We start from the raw sequence: 22,004 nt of genomic DNA, 5'->3' as shown, positions 1-22,004 counted from the left end.
GCTCCAGGAGGCATGGGGAGAGGTGGGCACTATCCCCTGCCACCCACTGGGCAAAAATGGTTGTCTAGAAATGTAGCCTTAGGGGTGCAAAAATGGCCCTGTAACCTACTGCCAGAAATCCTCAAGGCTGACAGGTGAACGAATAATGCATTGGTTCCAATTATGATTAGTCTAATTTATGTGTTTCGAAGAAATCTGAAATTGCTGCAGCCTGAAAGAAGTGCTATATTTTTCAAAGACCAGAGGTTCTATAATATTTATCATGAAATTGCTTTCAAGGAAAGAATGTCTGTGAACCTATGTGTGCAAATGTATTCTACTAGATCATGACTTTCAATGGAGTATCTGTAAGAACTATAGTATGTGCAACAAGGGAGAAAGATGTTTTCTTTTTTAGGTGGTACTAATTTAGCTGGGAAATGAGACACATATACGTGACAAAACTTGAAAATATTTAGGAAAGACATACTGGTTAGTGAAATACAGTTGTGTCTGTGTATATATACATACAGTATCTACAAGTGTATATTTATTTGTGTTGTATAATAGGGGACAAGCTGGGTAAGTGTAAGAAAATGAAAAGTACATTAATTAAGGATAGTAAACTTGGAGCCAGGTTTCCATGGAGGTTAAGAGGCTTAAGCCAGAAGAGAGAGAGAGTGCTGTACAATTTGGAGGGACCAGCTTCACTGTAACAGTTAGTGTGCATGGCACACAACTTCTGGGACATCCTCTGCTACGTGTTTTCATTTCAACCGATCTTCACAAAGAGCCGGTGCTAGATACAGTTATCCATTTTCCAGATGAGGAATCCAAGGCTCTGAACATTCACACAGATGGGCAGTGGCCACATCAAAATTCACATGCAGATCAGCTGGGCCTCACTCAGCGCACCCACCAACCTGGGGCAGGAAGATACGCTGTGAGTTCGCGCAAGTGAAGCCAGGAAGGTTGGGAGCAGCTGATGTCAAGACCTGAGCATGACCTCAGAGAACACTGAGGCTTCACCTGACAGGTGACAAATATCCGTCATAGGCATTCTGGGGATAGCAGTTTGATGACTGAGAGGCTATGTGTAGGGTTAGAGAGCGTGGGGATAACCATTAGACAGTTCTATTTGTTCAGTGGCAGAGGATGTGGAAAGAAAGCTGTAAGACTCTCTTTTTAACTGAGCTATAGTTGATTTATAAGATTATATAAGGTTCAGGTGTACAGTCTGGTGATTTGGAATTTCTGAAGCCGTGACTCTCTGAGACTTTTGAACAAAAATCCAAAAGAACCAGCAGCTATATTGGATGTAGAAGAAAATAAGGCTTTAAGTCTCAAGGATGGCATTGGGCGGTGGGGACAGAGGGGAAATCCCAGTGCATCTGAGACTAACAGAAGTTTGAGGGCTGAGTTCATCTGGAAGGAAGCAGAATTCTTAATGACTTAGGGAGGATCTTGCTATTTCTCCACCCACCACCTTCAGATCTTTGGGAAACACTGACAATGAAAAGCTGTTCTTACCTCTTTTTCTGACACTTTCTTTCTTTGATGCTGTCAGATGCAGGTGAGCAAGTAAACGCGTATGTTTGAGCGTGTGTGTACCTACGCATACGTGGATTTACATAGGTCAAACAGCTTTCAACACAAGGAAATACATACATAGTCATGTGAGCCCACTGAGATCCTACGTCTGCTGTTATTTATACTAAAGGCTTTCTAAGCATGTGCTCAGATGAATTTCTGAAGAAAGTTCTCTCCATCTACCCATATTTATATGGGACAGTACCAGAGTTCTTTGAAATTTAAAGACGTTGTGCCAATGCTCCCAGAAATGCTTAAAGTCCTTTTTGTTATTCTCAGTGGCCACTGACCCACAAGACCTTAGGCTTTCGAATTTGGTGTGGCTAGATTTTTTTCTATTAAATAAAGCCCTTTTTCATATATTCCGGGACAACACATTTAAATCTGTCACCTCTGTCCCTGGAGGGCCTCCCACACATTAATGTCAACTTAAAAGGGAGGGTGGGACTGAATTCATAGCAGGAATCTACAGGCTGCCGTGGAAAACAGTGACATCCAGATGAAGACACAATTTTTATTAACTGGTTGATAAGTGAGTTTAATATGTCAAACCTGGGAGACGATACATTCTCAGACTCTATCCTGTCCCAATATATACCATTGTGACAGAAGATGGTGGTGCTTTAGTCATTGAGCCATGTCTGACTCTTGTGACCCCATGGACTGTAGCCCGCCAGGCTCCTCTGTCCATGGGATTCTCCAGGCAAGAATACTGGAGTGGGTTGCCATTTCCTTCTCCAGGGGATCTTCCCATCCCAGGGGCTGAACCGAGGTCTCCCGCATTGCAGGCAGACTCTCTATTATCTTACCACTGAGCCACGAGGGAAGCCCTGAAAAAAGATTAGTAAGTGATTATTTTGGAGGGGCAAGCAGATAATTAATTCTGAAGGGGAATGTCATTTAAAACATTGTTATTTTGTTTCCTCCAAGAAGTTCTTGCCCTAACCATGTTTCTGTTAATGGAAAGCTTCTTCCTCCAGAAGTTTTTGAAACTCTAAGGCTAGTGGACTACTGCTTGGATTTTCCTGGGAGCAACCAATTTTGGATTTTGCAATAAAATAAAGGGAACAGGATGTATTGAGCTGGCCAAAAAGTTCATTTGCGTTTTTTCCATAACATCTTATAGAAAAACCTGAATGAAATTTTTGGCCAGCCCAATACATCATTTTCAGGTAAGAGGGATTCATGCATTTTTAATGAAATAAATAAATCTTCAAGAGTAGATCCAACTTATTTTTGAAGAAGAAAGAAAAGAATAAATGTCCTTAAAGGAGCTTTACAGAGTATATACTTTAAAAACACTGGTCAGTATATTAGAATGATGAAATTCTGATTTTTAAAATACATTTAAACAGCTTTCCAAACATACTTCTTCCATACAGCGGGTAACTTTCCTTTGCACAAAGTATTTTCAGCATTTTTTGTCATGGGAATATCTGACTTTTTACCAAAAGATTAAAAACACTACTCCTGGTCTTTCTTTTCACTTTGTCTTTCACGAGATCGAGTGAGGTTCGTGACCACTCAGTCATACTTGGTCTCCTGCAGGTCACTTACCTTTCTTGAAAATTTCATAGCGTATGGAAAATCCTGCCCCGTGTGTCTCATAGTCAGAGACAAATTTGATAAAGAGAAATGGCCCTGAAGACACGAAAGAAGAAGGGGCAATCTTTCCACAGAACTTTCCCAATACACGTCCATTTTCGTTTTCTCCATCGATGACCTCCACGTAGTCATACCTGAGACAGAAGTGGAAGCAAACATCAGGTTAGGGAGAAAAGTCCTTTTAACTTCAATCATTTAGAAGCCAGCATTCTCCACCACGGTCTGTCAGGAGAAAAAAAATAAGTGCTATCTGCATTCACGGCTGGATTTCACAGAGGCAGGGTGGGGGGGGCTGCGGGGGATGGGGGGAGTCTCGCAAAATGAAATAATTAAAATGGACTACATCTTGTCCGCGCACATCATCTGGTAACGCAGAACTGTTAAGAATAATGGTGTCCATTATACTTGCAGACAATGTCAGTTAAAGTAACCAATTAACAAGAGAAAGGAAAATCTCTTGAGTACAATTCTCTATTATTAAGTTGTGTTCCTTTGTCTGGGGTTGGGGGGGGTGTCAATACATAATGCTACGCATTCTTTTCAAACTGTGAAGTTCTTTTATGAATTCAAAATGTCTCCTTGGCTGGAGCTCTCTATGAATAATACTTTGATTTCTGGGAGCGACCCTCTAAACATATGGCCACAGAATAATAAACAGATTCTTTACTATTTAACTCAATTCCACCAAACTCCAGGCTTCGCAGGAGAAAAACCTCTCTCAGTATCTACTGTGGTCAAAACAAAGATTTTCTTCCCTTAAAACTACAACTTGAACTGTAGAACATAATCTCTACAAGGAAAAAAGTTTATTTAAAATTCAAAAGTAAGTGTTTACTACCAGCCTGAATCTTTAAAGGAACGCTGTCGTTGGAAAAGAAAATATGACAGAATTGGAATCATCAAAGTGATATGATTTTTTTTAAATTCAAGCTTAATGATAATACACTGAAGTATCTGATAAAGGGAGTAGCAATAAAATACTAGCCTCAAGAATGCACTGAGATAACGCATATGCTTGGATGAACTTTTTTCATCTCTAAAATATGGAAATCCATCTCCACTGAAGTAGCATCTCCTAGGAAAACAGGAATATTTTTGTTTGTTTGGCATTATCTATTTCTTAGTGTCTTGCTCTTCCTTTTCTATGTTTTATTTGCCAAGTAACCTAGGAGTCAGATAACCAGATAATCTCATTTGGATTCCATATTTCTTCTAGAACTGACATGAAGACATTACAATCCATTCATTTCTAACCTGCATTTCTCTGTTGAACTTGATTCAAAAGTCCTGGGATATATTCATTTCAGGGATGGCTAAAATATGGCAGTAACATAAACTGCATCTGGCAATTTAAAAGAGATCAAAGTGCGGGAAATCTTCATGACGACCAATGTCATCCTTAGCAATCGTTTTCAAACTGTCCAGGACACATGACTTATGTTTATGTAAAGTCTCATGAGACAACTGCAAAGATGCTATCATGAGTCCAAGTGGATAGCTTAAGGCTCTCTCAATTAAAAATGACATTACCTCATCAGTTAAGACTGTGTGCCAGCCTTGTGTATATCAAGAAGAAAATAAAGCTGACAGTGATGGAATGAAGTATTAACATATGTGAATTACTGTATTAACTGCATTTCCCCTGCTGCATCTGCTGATTGCAAGAGCAATCACTGGCCAGTGAGCATCACTGTCCTTTGAAAAACTATGGAGCCACACAGAGGAACTGTTTGTTTCTCTATACGTTGGGAGATGCTTTGCATGCTCAGACAAAGGAGAACTGGAGGATGATGAGGAGGAAGAGGATGAAGACGGTGTTATGTTCAAAATCCTCAGGGGCTTTTTATCGTCAACTGAGGGCCACTGGAAAGAACCCCGCCTCTGTACTCCTGAAAGCCTCACAAGCTGGCATTTATGCAGTAATTCCTTTTATCTCTGCAGCTTCATTGACTAGGCAGGTCTGTGCAGTTTACCCCACACTCGCTTATAATTTAACTGTGATTTGAGAGGCTGGCTGTGTTTGGCCTGGCGACTGTGTGTCCAGCGCTGCTCTACAGGCTTTTTACTTGCATCCCGACATGGTCTGAATACTAAGTGGCCACATCCTAGTGCATTTTGCCTTCCAGACACAAATCAGAGAGGTGGGTCAGCCATTCTGAGGACTAAAGGGCATTTCTGCAAAAGAGACCTCTCTCCCAGGTATGAGAGAACTCAGCTATTAGACTGCTGGGGATGTATAACGGGAGGAAGCTAGTCTTTTAATCCACATTATCTGCTAGTGGTAAATTCTAAGCTCTCCTCTTGGCAACAGTAAAAGCTATTTTTAAAAGGGGCAGAGGGACTAGACGTTCTACCCAGCAAGAGATAAGACACTGCATCTTAAGTGCCAATTTTAGGCAATGGGATTTTTCAGGGACACAATAGTTACATTTATATGCCAGGATGCTGCTATCATTTTAGCACTTTCCTTCCCGGTACCATCCGACAGGCGCCCCCAAATGTATCACAGAGAGCGGTTCATGTAAATATTCAGGAGGGTGTACGCGTACAAATTGCAAAGGGTGATACTGCCAAGGAAGTTAAAAAAGCAGCCAGCCTCTCCCTCTGAAGTTGAGACCAGTTCCACTCCATAAGTTTCTCGCTGGCAAATGTGATGCCAGGAATGCAGCTGGTGTGTCAGCATCCCTCCCCAGAGACTTAATGTGTCACCACAGTAACGCACCCAGCCTGTATTGGCCTGAGGCCCAGGATCCCAAGTTTGCAAATTTCGGTCCCCCAGCCGGCTGCACTGCTCTGTTACTGCTGCTGGCGTGGCAAGCACTGTGTTCCTTGCAATGCTAGCATCCTCGGTCCTGATACCAGAGACCTGCACAGGTGAGCCTGGAGGCACCTGTCTGACTTGCATTCTGAATCCACAAGCTTGGGCTTGGGAGGAGAGCTGGGGATGGTGTCTTGGGACCCATTCAGAGAAGCTAGTGGAGGGTTCATGGAATTCCCAGGCAGCGCTAGCGGTAAAGAATCTGCCTGCAAGTGCAGGAGACATAAGAGACTCGGATTCGATCCCTGGGTTGGGCAGATGTCCTGGAGGAGGCCATGGCAACCCACTCCAGTATTCTTGTCTGGAGAATCCCCATGGACAGAGGCGCCTGGCTGGCTACAGCCCAGAGGTTCACAAAGAGTTGGATACAACTGAAGTGATGTAGCACATGGATGAGGGTTCACAAAGTTAGCCCATCTGTTTCTCTGGAGTCCTGCTCCAGAAAAAGAATGTTCCAGGTGACAAGGAGGCTGCATCTGGGTCCACAGTGTACCACCCACCTGTGTAGGAAAGCCCTTCCTCAGACATCACTGCCCCACGTTTCATCATAGCATGCCAGCATCTTATGGATTTGGCCATCTCTTAAAAAAAAAAAAAATTGGGGCTGTGCTGCATGGTTTGTGGGATCTTAGTTCTCTGACCATGGATCGAACCCAGACCCCCTGCATTGGACTCGCAGAGTCCTAACCACTGGATTGTCAGGGAATTCCCCCATCTCTCTTCTTAAACCGTCTACCTTTAAGTTTTCATTTCCAGCACGAATAATGGTAAAGTAGCCAACCTTTACTGAGAATAAAGCAAAGCTCTCTCTGCTTAACCTTCTTACAATTAAAGACATTTCCCTAAGGTTTCCTTTTTCAGCTGTGAAGGCTTGGCCAGGGCAGTGGTGGGGTGGGGGCTCTTCTCATGAGTGTTCCTGGCTTTAAGCCCAGGCTTCTTAAGTCCCAGGCATCTTGTTGACATATCTCTAACCCTCACCCTACCTGGGTATATGTGGGTGGTAAACACATTTTGAATCCTAATAGTAATCACGAGTTAGGTTTCCCATAAGAGTGATTAAAGAATAAAGATTTCCTTCTAAGAACTCTTGAAAGGATTACTCAGAAATTATTATTATTATTTTCTTCTGGAAAGTTTAAATTATGGTTTTAGGAAAATGGCCAAGGAAGGGGAAAAGTGATGGGAAAATGAGAAATGTCTTCAGTCACTAAAGAGTGGTTTGGGAGGCTTTCTAGGTATGCAGTGCTGAATAGACAAATAGCACACTTTACTTAAGTCGGGTTTTCTTCTCTGAGTGCAAATGACCCTTGACTCTATGGTGGGGCCCGTTAGTGGTTAAAAAAAAAACCAATTAATCCTCTGTAGGGTGTTGTCTGTATGGGGAGCTACTGTACCAACCCCCCTCACAGCTTCTGGACGTTCTCGAGTTGTTGAGAAGGGGGATTTTAGGTAATAGTGTCTTTTTAATCTCCTTCCAAAAGGATCTTCCCCCGCGTGCATACCTACGTTAATAATGGAGAAATTCGATACCTGACATCATAAACCAGAGTGAGAAATGATGTTGGCTAACATAATTTTCACCTGCAAAAATGTGTTTCTTTGGATCTTTGGTCTATTTTACACGAGGCATTAATAGCCATCCCAACTGAGCAAGCTGTAAACGATTACCGTGCTGCTGCCCAAGAATTACCTTCCCTATTCCCCAGAAGAGAACAGATTTTTTTTTGGAGAGTATTAGAAAGAGGACGGGGATATAAAAATATACAGTGATGGAGCTAGGAGGGGCCAATTAGTTTTCGTCTGTGTTTCTGAGTGATTTTACATGATCCACCTCCTAACTGTTACGACTTCCTTGCAATGTTCTAATCAAGGGAAGTATAAGAAAAGCCTTATAAGGCTCACAGTCTCTTCTGTTGTAAAGGATTCTTTAGAAATCTATTCAAAAGAAATAAACTGGAATAATGTCAAATATGTATGGAAAAAGTATTGCCTGAAGCTTTATAATAATGGGGAAAATGGAAATAAAGCAGATAGAAAGGAAGTAAGAAGGAACATACATACATTCATATAGAGGAATACTATGCAGCTATTAAAAAGAATGTTCAACAAAAGTTTCTTATAACAAAGGAAATATGCTTATGATAAATAAGTGAAAAATCAGAACATAAAACACTATACATAAGATATCCTCTATTTTTATTTGCATGAATTAGAAGAACAGGAAGGAAGTATGCAAGGTGTTAACAAGTGTTTATGTCTGGGTGGGAGATTATTTCTCTATTATTATTATTATTTCTGTATCTTTCAAAATTTTATAATGAACAAGTGTTCCTTTGTCACCAGATAAAGTTATTTTGAAAAGCATTAATATCTATGCATAAAGTCTCAACACCCTGCAATGGAGCTAACAACTCTGTTTATTGGTCAGAAAACAGTATCTTTAATGATGCTTTATTTGGAAATAAATCAAAGGCTTTGCCTTTTGTTTTTAAAACAACAGGATCAATGAAACTCCCTGTATTTGGTGGGGGCAGCAGTGGGGGGGCAGTACTAGAAAGTTAAAATGAACCAGATTGGATTTCATACTTTCTGAAATGCTGGAAGTAATACTTCTTCACTGTCGTGTGTTTATGTGGATTTGCATGACGCTTTAGACTGTTGACATTGTCTGCATTTTTTCCCAGGTGGAGGTGGCTGCCTGTGAGACATTGGAGTAGCAGGTTAGGATTTGAGTGGCATTTCTGTTGCCCCACCATCAAGTTCCTTCACTGATCTTATCACCCAAATTCAGGTTCCAGCTATGAGGAGACTAAGGGTCTACTGTCTACTGAACTTTGAGGTAAGCACAAGTGCCAGGGTGCAGGTGTGACTGCTGGCTGGCCTGGTCTATGCCACAGAGCCATGAAGAGCCAGGAGCTAAAAGACCAGGCACCTTTGCTCAGTGGCTGCTGCATGTACTTCAGCCAAACCATCTCTCTCTAGTAACCTACTCCACTGATGGTAAATGGGATGTCAAACATCTCACTCCTCTTGAATCAAAAAATTGCTACAAACACTCTTTTGTTCAGTGTCATTGTCCTCCTCAAAGGCCCACACAGTATTACTCTCATTACTTGTCTGTAGGTCTCCAGGTCATTCTCCTCCAGGAAGTTCCAATGCCACAGAGTCCACCTGACACCTTTCCTGTGTGGCTCCTTTGATTAAAGCTCAATAAGGATTTCCATATGCATCACAGTCAGATAGCCCTTTCTCAAATAATCAGAGTACAGTGAAACTCACAAAGTTTGATCTCACATGTTAACATTTTCATTTTTAAGCTTTTGTAATGCCTCAGGGCTGTAATAATGAATATTAGTAATTTTATTGCATCCATAGAAAATAGATGATTAACAGGTTAGGTAATGGTATAACAATATGTATAAAAGTGAACAGTCCCAGGAAACGAGGTTGTTACAAAAGTGAAGAAGGAAAATCTTTAAGGAAAAACTTTTACTGGAGTAAAAAGAAATATTAAATGGTTTTCATTGCAATAATACAAAGGGCTAATCAAAGGGAGTTAGATGGAGAAGACTCTTGAGAGTCCCTTGGACTGCAAGGAGATCCAACCAGGCCATCCTAAAGGAGATCAGTCCTGGGTGTTCATTGGAAGGACTGATGTTGAAGCTGAGACTCCAATACTTGGGCCACCTGATGTGAAGAGCTGACTCACTGGAAAAGACCCTGATGCTGGGGAAGATTGAGGGCAGGAGGAAAAGGGGATGACAGAGGATGAGATGGTTGGGTGGCATCATTGACTCAATGGACATGAGTTTGGGTGGACTCCAAGAGCTGGTGATGGACAGGGAGGCCTGGCGTGCTGCAGTTCATGGGGTCCCAAAGAGTTGGACACGACTGAGTGACTGAACTGAACTGAATCAAAAGGAGTGGGTCATGGCTTGTTAAGACCAACTAGAAAAAGAGAGAAATTGTGATAATAAATATTCCGCAGATAGCAGACTCTTTCCTGCTGCTGTGTAATGAGTCACTCCAGACATAGGGGCTTAAAACAGCACACATTTATTAGCTAAGTCAAAGCCTTCCCAGGTGGTGCTAGTGGTAAAGAACCTGCCTGTCAATGCAGGAGATGCCAGAGACAAGGGTTCCATCCCTGGGTTGGGAAGGTCCCCGAGAGGAGGGCACAGGAACTCACTCCACTATTCTTGCCTGGAGAATCCCATGGACAGAGGAGCCTGGCAGGCTATGGTCCATGAGGTTACAAAGAGTCAGATGACTGAAGCTACTTAGCATGCAGGCACACACTGGCCTGGCTAGGGTTTCGACTCGGCACATCATAAGACAGAAGTCAAGAGTCCACAGGGCTACCTTCTCATTTGACTTCTGTGTCTTCATATTGCTGTGGCAGTTTCCTGCAGTTAGGGAGCTACAGTCCCCATCTCCTTGCCCGCTGCCAGCTGGGGGCTGCTCTCACATCCCAGGGGCCACCCGCCTTCCTTGCCACACCACTCTCTCCAGCTTCAAAGCCAGCAACAGAGACATTTCCTCACACTGGATTCTTCCTGTGCTTCAAAACCCCTCAAGAAAAGATGGGTCCTTAGTGAGCATTCACCTGATTAGGCCAGGCTCACCCAGGACAACCTCCCTTTCTCAAGGTCATCTGATCTGGCAACATAATTAAATCTGCAGAATCCTTGTACAGCAGCACCTAGATTAACAGATGATTGAGTAACTAGAAGAAGCTGTGTGTAACCAGGCTTGAGGATTCTGCCTACTACCCAGACCCAGCTCTGGATGGACACATGAAGCTTGGAAGCTGCAGCACAAATTCAAGCAGTGGGGACGGTCCATGTACATCCCCTAAAAGGGTAAAGGCTAGTAAGATCCAGGGTAAGACAAAGGGCAGGGGTGGGGAATGCAGCAAGGCTAGAAGCTAAAGTCTCAAAGGGGACAATAGGGCAGAGGTTCCACCTGCCAGTTCTCAGGCCACACTGGCTGTTGGTTTGGGAGCCCTGAGCCCACGGTCCTCAATTGCAGAAAGGAAAGCAGGTTTCTGGAGTGAGCCATGTGCTTCTGATTGAAGCAAAAACATACACTGCAAAATTGTCCAACACATATGTCTAGAGACAGAAGAGTGATCATAGCTTAATCCAAAAATAAATATATAAAAGAACTCAAGACATGGTGTAAAAGAATGGTCAAAATATATATAATTTTAACAGAAAATGTTTGGAGTTTGAATTTCTCATTGCTGTGGGATCTCACTTTATAATTAAGATTTATTGGCATAGAAGATAAAAAAAAATGCTTCACATGGGAAAACATCTCTATGGTTAAACTCAGATTATGAAATCCAAAGATGCATTTCAAATGGAAGATCAAGGACGCCTCCCTTAAAACAACTCCGAGGTAATGGAGTCGTCCAGTGTCAAACTTGCAAAGTTCAGTATTTATAGAAAAATTCACATGCCTTTAATTACAATAAATTCGGTTCCCAAGTAAAATGGTGCCATCTGGAAGATATTAACATCATTTACAACTTGTTCGCCTCCCTATTTCATAGAAAATTTTTACTTCTTGCCAACTTTCCACTGTTCTCAGGGTTAAAAAAAAAAGGGGGAATTAACTTTCATGGATTGTCTCAAGATGGGTTTATGTAGCTAGTCAAGTCATCAAAAAGTGACAAGAGGGAGCGTCTTGGACACATTTACTTCCTTCTTATTTACTTTAAATCCTAAAGTTCTGGGTTTTGTTTGTTTGTTTTAAATAAAGCCTGTTCTCCTCTCTCTGCTCCTCTTCTCTCAGCCTTCTCATGGGGATAAAGTGGGGAGAGAACTGGGATGTTAAAAAGCGGGGTTCAGGGACTTCTCTGGTGGTCCAGTGGTGAAGAATCCGCCTGCCAATGCAGGGGACACAGGTTCGATCCCTGGTTCAGGAAGATTCCACGTTGCTGCTGGGCAGCTAAGCCCGTGTGCCGCAACTGCTGAGCCTTGTGCTGCAACAAGAGAAGCCACTGCAATGGGAAACCCATGCACCGCAGCTACAGCGTAGACTCTGACCACCGAAGCTAGAGAAAGCCCGTGCGCAGCAACGAAGACCTGGCACAGCAAAAAATAAATAAATATTTTAAAAGGAGATTCAAACAACGAAAAAACAAAACTGGGTTCTGGTGTGGGCTCTGAGCTTCAGGTCTCACTCCTGCACCTTTAATCTATTAAGACGTGCCCCATCTTTGACCTCCCACAAACTCTCAAAGGGAACCATGGGGCAGGAGGTGCTACCTGCCTGACCATCCATCAGATTAGCCAAACTGGGGTGACTGTGACCCAAGTCCTCACACTCTTGTCACTGACTAGCTGAGTGTCACTTACTGACATCTGTAAGCCTCAGTTCCTCACCTGCAGAAATGGACAAAATAATTAACTTGCAACGATGAGAGGGAGGACTCAGTGAAATAATGCATGCTGATGTCCCCTTCCAAATGAGGCTGGAATGCAGAAGGAGCAAAGAGAAAAATGCACAGAAAACCAAGTGGAGCACAGCTTTGTTTTCCAAATCATATATAGTATGCAGTTCAAGACGGGCTGTAGTCTAGGTAGGGCAGAAGCTTGGCTACTGCTATTAATATCTCCCTGGGGAAATCTATCAGTCAGAAGATGACTAGCTCTCGGAAGATGACATAACTCTGAAAAATACTATTTGGAATGACGGTAGGCCTTGCCCCTATTGTTGTTGTTATTATTATTTAGTCTCTAAGTTGTGCCCAATTTTTTGAGACCCCATTTGCTCAAATTCGTGACCACTGAGTCAGTGATGCCACCTAACTCCCACATTCTCTGCCATCCCAATTAAAGCCATAGTCAATAATGGAGTTAAAGAAGCTAATTTATATATATTACAATACTTTTTTTTTTAAGAAATCACTAAATCCATTAAGTGTTTCCATTGATGTACCCAACTGATTTAACGATCTGCAATTGGATTAGTGCAGCCGGCATGCTGTGCTGAATTTGCTCAAAAAGCCCCCTTAATTGGTATGGTGGAGACACACCAGGGGGCAACTTCCAGTTCTAGAAAAGCAGCAACTCTGCCTTAAGGTTTAGCAAGGTCATAATCTGCAAGTTTCCTTTTTAATCCTTTGGAAAAAGAAATAAAGCCATAATTCTGTTTTAGACAATAGGACCTAATGTGTTAATTTTAAGAGTTAAAAAAAAATCCTCCTGATTCATTAGTAATTATTCGGTGGGGATCCAGGTAGTTTGCTAATCAGAGCTGCAGGAACTAAAGTTGGCAAATATTCATTTTTTAAAATGCTTTTTTTTCTCTTTCTTTGCAGTAATCACAGTAGAACATTTTCAGCACCAGGTAGGTGAGATTATTCTGGAGTGGGGAAGACCCTGACTCTATAACAACTGCCCATTTTTTTTCTAAAAAAAAGTGGAAATCAAAAGATGCTGAATAAACAATGGTTTCAGAGAAAGATAGGTGTTTCTTCCTTTTAGATATACTGGTCGTAAAAGAAAGGTTGAGCTGAGTTTTAGGATGGGCAGTTGGCACTGACCCAAGTAAAAATGGTGCTATTCTGTTCAGTAGACCCTTAAGGTTTACTTAAGAGTACAAACCCCTGAGCTAACCACAGCCAAGAAACATGAAACTTTTAGATACGGGCCCAATGCATTTATTTTGCGAGGATGAAATGCACAGCAGAAAAATTGATCATGTCATAGACAGAGTTTCCTTAATCCCTCATGTTTATTGAAAGCAACGTTCTGTTTGCTGTAAGTCATTCTTAGCATCCGAAGTTTTTGTGCTTAGGGTGTTGGCTCTTTTTCAAATTTTTCATTATTAAAAATTGTATCAAGTCAAAAATCAGATGTTTTAACTGCAGATGACTGGGTTACTAGTAGTCATACTAACAAACGTAGGATATATTCTGCAACCACAAGTCAATTTGTGATACAGGGAATAATTTTTATAAGAGAAGTCTATTGTGGGCATAAAATACTTCAAATGTCACTGAGGGCTTCTGTCTGTGTTGAAACATACAAACTGGCTACAGACCAAAATATGAAGAGAATCATTGGTTATTGGCCTAAACATTCTTATCACTGATTTTCTTTACAGACTGAATAATTAATTGGTGTAAAGCAAGCTTTTAACTATCTCTGAGTTATGAACAAGTTCACAGAGACAGGAGAGGATTTTAATGACCTAGGTGGCCTCATGATTTATACGGACCTTAAGGAGTAGTTGTGTGTTTAGAAGAAAGGCAAGCAGTGGCCATAAACTTTACGGGTAGCCAAAGAGCAGAAGCACCGTCTTGCTAAGTTTAACCATATGACCACATAAAGGGTCAGCTCACAGAAATGGCTCTGTGGTTGGAGCATGGATTTAACCCAAGCAGGAGATCATATGGCCCTCATCCTACCATCTCAACTACTCCCCAGCCCCCAAATATATTTATGGTAAGCTTAACAGAAAGGAAAAGAGAATATGGTCAAGCTAGGTAAAATAAAACGTCGCATAAAGGGAGCATTTCCAAACACAAGCTTCTCTTAAGCACAGCACAAGCCAGAGACTGGTATAAAATGTTCCCCTTGATAATACTAAAGATTCAGCTGTAAAAACAAGACAGGTAAGCAAGGAAGAAAGAAGCCTGTCCTCCACCTTTCTTCCTCTAATTGTTTCGAAAGGAAAGATTTTTTTTTTCACTGAAAACCAGAATACATAAAATGATTTAAATTGTTATTCCGTTAACAGCCTAATTTCTTTGAACGCATTTAATGTAAAGGGCTAAAATTCACAGCTCTATCTATGAATAAAAGTTTATTAAGAGAATTGATAGCATATGGTTACAGGGAGAAATAAGAATAAGGCAGTTTTCCAGCATTTAAGTTCTTGATTTGGGGGCAAATAAGTGTTCACTTACAAATATACAATAAAACAGATCCTTTGAGAATCTTTTTAGGGAAAACATTCAAAACATGGCAGTTCTTGAAGCTGTTATATTACTTTAAAAATACCCCATATTTCAGGGACTTCCCTAGAAGTCCAGTAGTTAAGAATCCCTACTTCCACTGCAGGGGCAGAGGTTCAATCCCTGGTTGGGTAGCTAATAGCCCGTATTACACAAATTGAACCAAAAAAATAAATAAATAAATAAAGACTGAACAAAAAAAATCCACAATGAACAAGAAAATCAAAGTTTAAAAAATACCTCATATTTCAGATATTTCATTAATTCTGATTGCTTTTTCCTCTTATAATAGCAAATTACCTAGATCATATCATTAGCATTCTCATCATTTTGCAATCTGTTGTTTGTTTGTTTTTTTTAAAAATGTAGAAAGCAGGAATCATAGCAAACTGGTCCCAAATGTGTCCCTCAGAGCACCAGTCTTATGAAATGCTTCATGAAAAAAAAAAATGTTTCCCCCCCAAATCATTTGGGAATGCTGCACGTCACAATGTTCCTTTTGTGAATATCCATAATTTGTGTCAGTATAAAGGCTCTGAGAAGTCCCATGAGCATGAAATGTTGATTTAACTTGGTTTAACCCAACATATACCAATCTCATTGATCATAAGACCCTTTTATTATATAATACAGGTGGAACTAGTGTTGAAAAGAAAGTATTTTCTACATCTTATTTTGAAAAGTCACTTACCTTGCACTAGCCACAGGTCAGATATTAAAAAAAAAAAAAAAGAATCCAGGGAGGGAATCAACTTTGTAAATGATATAAATTTGAGAAGATGGAGATAAATTTGGCAGCTTAATTCCTTCTCCTATTCTGCCTTACATGTTAGAAGTTTAATTTGAATCAGTGATTTGAGAAACTGCTTTAGCAACAGTTTTAGAATAAAGAAATACGGTGCTCCATGTAAGACCGAGTCTATACTTGGTAAAAAGGGGCTGAATCACAGGGCATGGCTGACTGCAGTGTCTGTCTCTGAGCACAGGAATCAGGAACACACTGGTTTTACTACCTAGCTGATGTTAAGGTGAATACCATGAATAGGACTGGCTTCCCTGATGGCTCAGATGGTAAAGAATCTGCCTGCAATGTAGGAGACCTGGGTTTGATCCCTGGGTGGGGAAGATCCCCTGGAGAAAGGAATGGCCACCCACTCCAGTATCCTTGCTTGGAGACTTCCACCGACAGAGCAGCCCAGGGGGCTACAGTCCATGGGGTTGCAAAGAGCTGGACACGGCTGAGCAGCTAACACACATATGAATGGAACTACCAGAACTTTACCATGGAAAGAGATCTAAGGGATAAGGAACCAATATCATATTTTAGATGAGAAAATTGAAGCCCAGAACATTGAAGGAACTGAATATCTCAAATCTAGTTAGCAGAAGAACCAGAACTTTCTACTGTGTTATGGTAAAAGACAAATCCTTGCATCTTACTTTTTAAGAGATGATGAAAACGATTACTGTGATCATCAAGGTCTACTTTTAATTTGAGAGTTCCACGAAGGGATTGCTCAGCTTCGTTCAAAAAACAACAGGAAGAGGAAAAACACAGAGTCCAGGCAGGGAGCTCAGCACATCTTTAGTGCCTGGCGAGGCTCCCCAGTCTTCCTGACTTTGCCTCAGATCCATTCCCTCAATAAATGTTTCTTCAGTACTTAATGTGATTTCCACTCATTGATCCTCAAGACCACATTTAGTTCCTCTTTCGCATGACAGCCTTGCAGCTCTCTGAGCATAACCGTCATACCCCTTGACTCTAACTCTGTTGGTATTGTAAGAAGAGAAAAATTTGAAGAATTCATTTATTAGACTGACACACCAAAAAACCAAGCAAAACACAGATAAGTGTGGAAATCACTTGTCTAATTGCTAGAAGGCTGCTGAGATATTATTTTAGCAAACCAGGGATGCTGAGCAGTTTGAAAGCGTGTATCCATTTGAAAGGTTCTGTAACTGAATTTTGGGGACCTGGGGTGGTGTCTGTGTCAGGAAGGGCAGGATGGGGGAAGGGCTAGATGTCTATCGTCCTCTCTTTCCAGAACCTTCTCTGCCTTCCCACTCCCTCTACTCCACATGCTCCAGCCTCTGCCCTTCTTATTGGTTTTGAACTAGGCTATCAAGAGTTAGGGGGTCTTGTCCCATAAATAAAAAACCAGCCCTGGGGAGCAAGAATCCAGGAAGACGTAGAGGACAAGGAAGGGTGGACCCAGGAATCCGCTGTGGATGGAATTAGAGGTCAAAGGGATGCCTGGATGTCAACTTAACACAAGCATTTCCCACATCGACTTTGAGGGTTGGCTTTCTGATGCTAAAGAAAACATTTAATTTATTCTGCTGAGTTTTCTTTTACAATCTAAGTATGCCAGCCCCAAACTCCAAATTCTGGACAGAGAACATTCCTATTTTTGTAACTGCTAACTTTCTATGCTGAATTTTCTCTTATTGCCTCCCTCTTCAAAATAGTGTATGATTTCATGCCAACTGATAGTCCCTTTAACATCTTTGCATGTGTGTGATATAGTAAGACTATTACTGCATTGTAAAAATGTCGCTAATCCAGGACATTTATTCTCCTTCCCCAACGGAAACAAAATACCCATTTTCACTAATTAAGCACACACACAGCCTTCATAATATTTTAAACCTTAAAGTAGGCTTTTGTAAATTTGGAAGTCAAATGTCCTTTCTATCACTGACTTACTACTGAATTTCTCCCTAATTATTCACTGACGAATGCACACTCAGAAACACAGGTTAATAACAGTTCAAATGCTGCTAAAGCAGTAATGCTGGGCTTGGCAGTCTTGAAACATAATAACTTCAACTTGAAGTTTCTCTAATTTTTCTTCTTTAAAATCCAGTGTCTTCAAACATACTTTCCCCTTAATGGGTGATAGACATGTCAAACACAGGCTGGGTAAATGTCTGATAAGTAACAATATTGATCTCTTCAATGGAAATTTTCCATACAAACAGGAGACCATTAGCAAAAGCTTTTATTTTTACTCCCATTAGGTTTTAAAATTAAGAAGAAAAGTATTCTTAACATGCATGAAATTATATATTTACATATATTATATATATAATTTTGGTGGAAAAAGTAGTAATAGCTTACATTTATATATGAGCTTATAAATAGCTTATATATACAAAAGTTTTGGTGAAAAAAGTAGTAATAGCTTATAATTATATATATAAAATGTTGGGTGAAAAAAGTAGTAATAGCTTATATATGCGTAGCACTCTTTTCTGAAAGGCTGAGAAGGCTTTTTAAAATGCTTGTCCTTGTGGTACAGGCTTGAAAAGTGAGCCAGTAGAATCCTGTGACATGTCCTTACTGCCAACAAGTCTATATCACTCCTAGACCAGCCGGTTGATTTTGTCAAACCACTGGTTTCACAGGAGATTCATTGCTGAATTCACTAGTGAATTGAGCGAAGTAACTTCTGAGTGGTTCACCCAGAGTCATACTGAGCACGCAGAATGGAGTCCAGAGTCTGAGTGGGGGTCCAGGCAGCAAGTTCAGGGACAAGAGGGGAACCAACAGCATGATGGTGTAGCGGAGCTAAAAGAAACAGAAGTTGTACCAGGGGAAGATAATCTGAGGACATCTCTACAACAGCGTGTCTTCCTCAGCCTCCAGACCATGCTCTTCTCTTTCACAGTGGCAAGGTTATCTCAGGGAGAGGGCAAGCCCAGACTTGGCTGGGGCTACAAACAAAACACTGCATTTCCTTCTTGCTCTAAACTGGACTTTTAAAAAACAGTATCTAAACATGGTTTAGATATCACTTTGCTGACAAAGGTTCATATAGTTAAAGCTGTGGTTTTTCCAGTAGTCATGGAAGGATGTGAGAGTTGGACCATAAAGAAGGCTGAGCACTGAAGAATTGATGCTTTTGAACTCTTGTGCCAGAGAAGACTCTTCAGAGTCCCTTGGACAGCAAAGAGATCAAACCAGTCAGTCCTAAAGGAAATCAATCTTCAGTATTCATTGGAAAGACTGATGCTGAAGTTGAAGCTTCAATATTTTGACCACCTGATGCAAAGAGCCGACTCATTGGAAAAGACCCTGATGTTGGAAAAGATGGAGGGCAGGAGGAGAAGGGCCCAACAGAAGATGAGATGGTTGGATGGCATCATCAACTCAATGGACATGAATGTGAGCAAACTGGGAGATAGTGAAGGACAGGGAAGCCTGGTGTACTGCAGTCCGTAGGGTTTCAAAGAGTTGAATACAATTTAGCGACTGAACGACAACAAAACCTAGTTAACATGACTTTTGATAATGGTCTTTAAAAAGTTAAAAGATATGATATGAATCCTAGTAGATAAATGGAAGAGTAAAAACAAAATTAATAAGGGTGACTTGGAGGTCAAATGCAAGTCCAGGTACTAGCTGCAGGGTTTTCATTTTAAGGTACAAACTGAAGGAGCTTTGCCCTGGCTAGTTCCAGGGTCTCTACTATGTCTCTTAGTATTAGCTTTTTTTTTTTTTTTTTTTAAAGATGTGGAACATTTTTAAAGTCTTTACTTTGAATTTGTTAACAATATTGCTTCTTCTTCTTCTTCTTCTTCTTTTTTTTTTTAATGTTTTGGATTTTTGGCCCTGAGGCATGTGGGACTTAGCCTGATCAGGGATCGAACCCATGATCCCCGCCTTGGAAGGTGTATTATTGACCACTGTGCTTCCAGGAGAATTTCAAGTGTTAGCTCTTTGAAAATCAGGGACAACTGCCCTAATGTCCCCCATCTAAGGATAACTGCACAGAATTCTTCTGGCATCTCTTCCTTAGGAGTTTCCCTTTTCCTTTTTCTGCCAATCCAAACTCCATTCTTTCAAAGCCCAACTCAAGGTTCACTTTTCTGTGAAGTTTTTCTTAGATTCAATTGCCTGTAAATGTTTCCTCCCCTTGAATTTATGGAGCCCTGAGTTAGTATAGACTGAGTAATTATAGATTTGCTCAATGTTGAGCTAGAATCATTTTTTTAGGTGTTACCATGTCTTATTCATTTCTCTGATAAGATTATACTTCTCGTAGGTAGAAAATATGTTGCTCTATTTATCTTGGATTTTTGTGAGAGTCAGAAACAAAAACAGTTTCCTTGGAAATAAGTTAACACATTGAGAAACTGAACAAACGAGAAAAAACTAGAACAAACATAGCATAACCTCTATTTTGTGCTCCTACATTGACATCATTGATATTTAAACACAATCTTCTACACTGTTTAGTAAATAGATTAAAAAAAAAAAAAACACCTTACACTTTCTAAATTTTTTTCGACAAACACCATCAATTGCTTTTGGGAAAACTCAAGGAGCTATGTTCTGCTTTTGTTCCAATTACATTAAACCTTATTAAAACAGCCATCATGACAACCACCGCTCTTTGGAAGAAAGCACCAAATACTTAGGGGCATAGCCTCAACTAGACGTTCTGGGACTTAGAAGCCCAACTCCTATTAGTGATAATAAGTATTACGTCTATAAATCCCTAGATGCTTTTGTCAAGCCTACTCGTTTCGGTTTCCACAGGTGGAATGATGGTTCTAATGAGGTCCATGTCCTCAAAATTTCTACTTAGAAAACTACAGTGTTGAGATTTCACCTTTTCTGCCATCCCTGGTCATGTTACGGATAATGGTGACATTTACGCACTTTGAACTGTACGTTAAGAGGCTGTAATTCACTCCGTTTTAAAGAAATTTGCTCCACATCAAGTCTTCAATCCAATGGATATTAGTATGTGTTACAAACGCATATAAATGCTAAGTTTTGCCTAATGACGCTGTTCATTATTTTCTCTCTGTTACGTTCCCTCCTGTATCACCACTGTCTTCTGCCTCCTTCAGTCAAGGGACAAGCATCGCAAGGTTTCATAGGCTTTATTTTTATACTGATCTTTGGAGCGCATGACACACAATTCATTCTACTAATTTACGTTTGTTTTCAAGGTCAGTATCTGCGGAAGCATTTTCCACTATTTCTTTTCATCATTTGAATTTCCAATTATTGTCCTCAAATGCGTTTCACCCCTCTTGAAATCCAGAGCCTAAGGGGAATTGTGCACCCTGCTCTGGATATCTCTGTTATTCGGCTTAGAGATGTAAATTACAGGTTTTGTTCTTGCATTTCTCCTTTTTAGGCTCAGACTTGCATTAAAATGGAAAGGCCAGTAGGCACTTTGTCAGTGAGCATATATGTAATGCCAAATGGAATACGTCTATATGCACATATATTAGTGTATGCACAAATACAGAATAATCTTATCTAAGAAGATTAGTTTACAAATAAAAAGATTCCAAATCTGTGCTAGTTTACACAGAATGTTGCCATTTGGAGCTAACTTTGCGTGCTTGCTTCCCTTTTGAGCAGGCAGAGATGACAGGAGAAGGACGGGTTACCCCAAACCCCAGGACTGGCAAATGATTAACTCTAGTGGGCAGGTGATTAGCCCGAGTTCCAGAGTCACAACCTTGCCTGTCAGTAACTTGCACCCAAACTCCTTCAGGAAAGGTAAGGGAACTTGAACATGCCATTTTTTAAACCAAAGTTGGTGCAGTTTCAACAGACTCTGAATTCTGTGCACGCATTTTCTGTGGAGTCCGATTTCCAGTTTTTGTTAAATTAGTTTCATATCAGTCAATACTTGTTTAAAAACATGTCATAAGTCTCTGTGGCTTGTGCATGCTTCAATTACCTCTGATTATTACATCAAGATTCACAAATGAGATACCACAGTCACTCCTATTTACTGCAAAATGCTATTGAAACAAACTGAAATTCAATTTCAGAACAGATTGCAATAACCCATCAAAACAGAGCAAGTGGGGGAGGTCAGGCCCCCAAGGTGTGCCCAGCCATTGTTAAACCAAGACGGCGTCTCACCTAATCATTTAAACGTGGTCTTGTGGCCTGACATTTTTAATGCTTTCTTGATTTCTTTCTTCTGGCTCTGTGTGTGCTTTGCCACCATGGGGTGCAGTGTATGGTGGGTTATGGATTAAATACCCAGTCCTCTTATGCCAATA

General features: G+C 40.8%; 1 protein-coding gene across 3 annotated transcripts in view; it reads right to left on the bottom strand.

Moving 5' to 3' along the window:
• NRP1 (neuropilin 1) overlaps positions 1 to 22,004 on the bottom strand; it is a 146,367-nt gene that overhangs the window by 86,669 nt on the left and 37,694 nt on the right. For all 3 annotated transcript variants that reach the window (XM_052650758.1, XM_052650760.1, XM_052650759.1), the window contains exon 3: positions 3,127 to 3,308. In XM_052650758.1, coding sequence (XP_052506718.1) covers positions 3,127 to 3,308 — 182 coding nt within the window. The remainder of the gene's footprint in view (positions 1 to 3,126; positions 3,309 to 22,004) is intronic.

This window comes from Budorcas taxicolor, chromosome 13 (assembly GCF_023091745.1).
Source record: "Budorcas taxicolor isolate Tak-1 chromosome 13, Takin1.1, whole genome shotgun sequence".
NCBI lineage: Eukaryota > Metazoa > Chordata > Mammalia > Artiodactyla > Bovidae > Budorcas > Budorcas taxicolor.
This window is presented reverse-complemented; position numbering and strand designations above follow the sequence as displayed.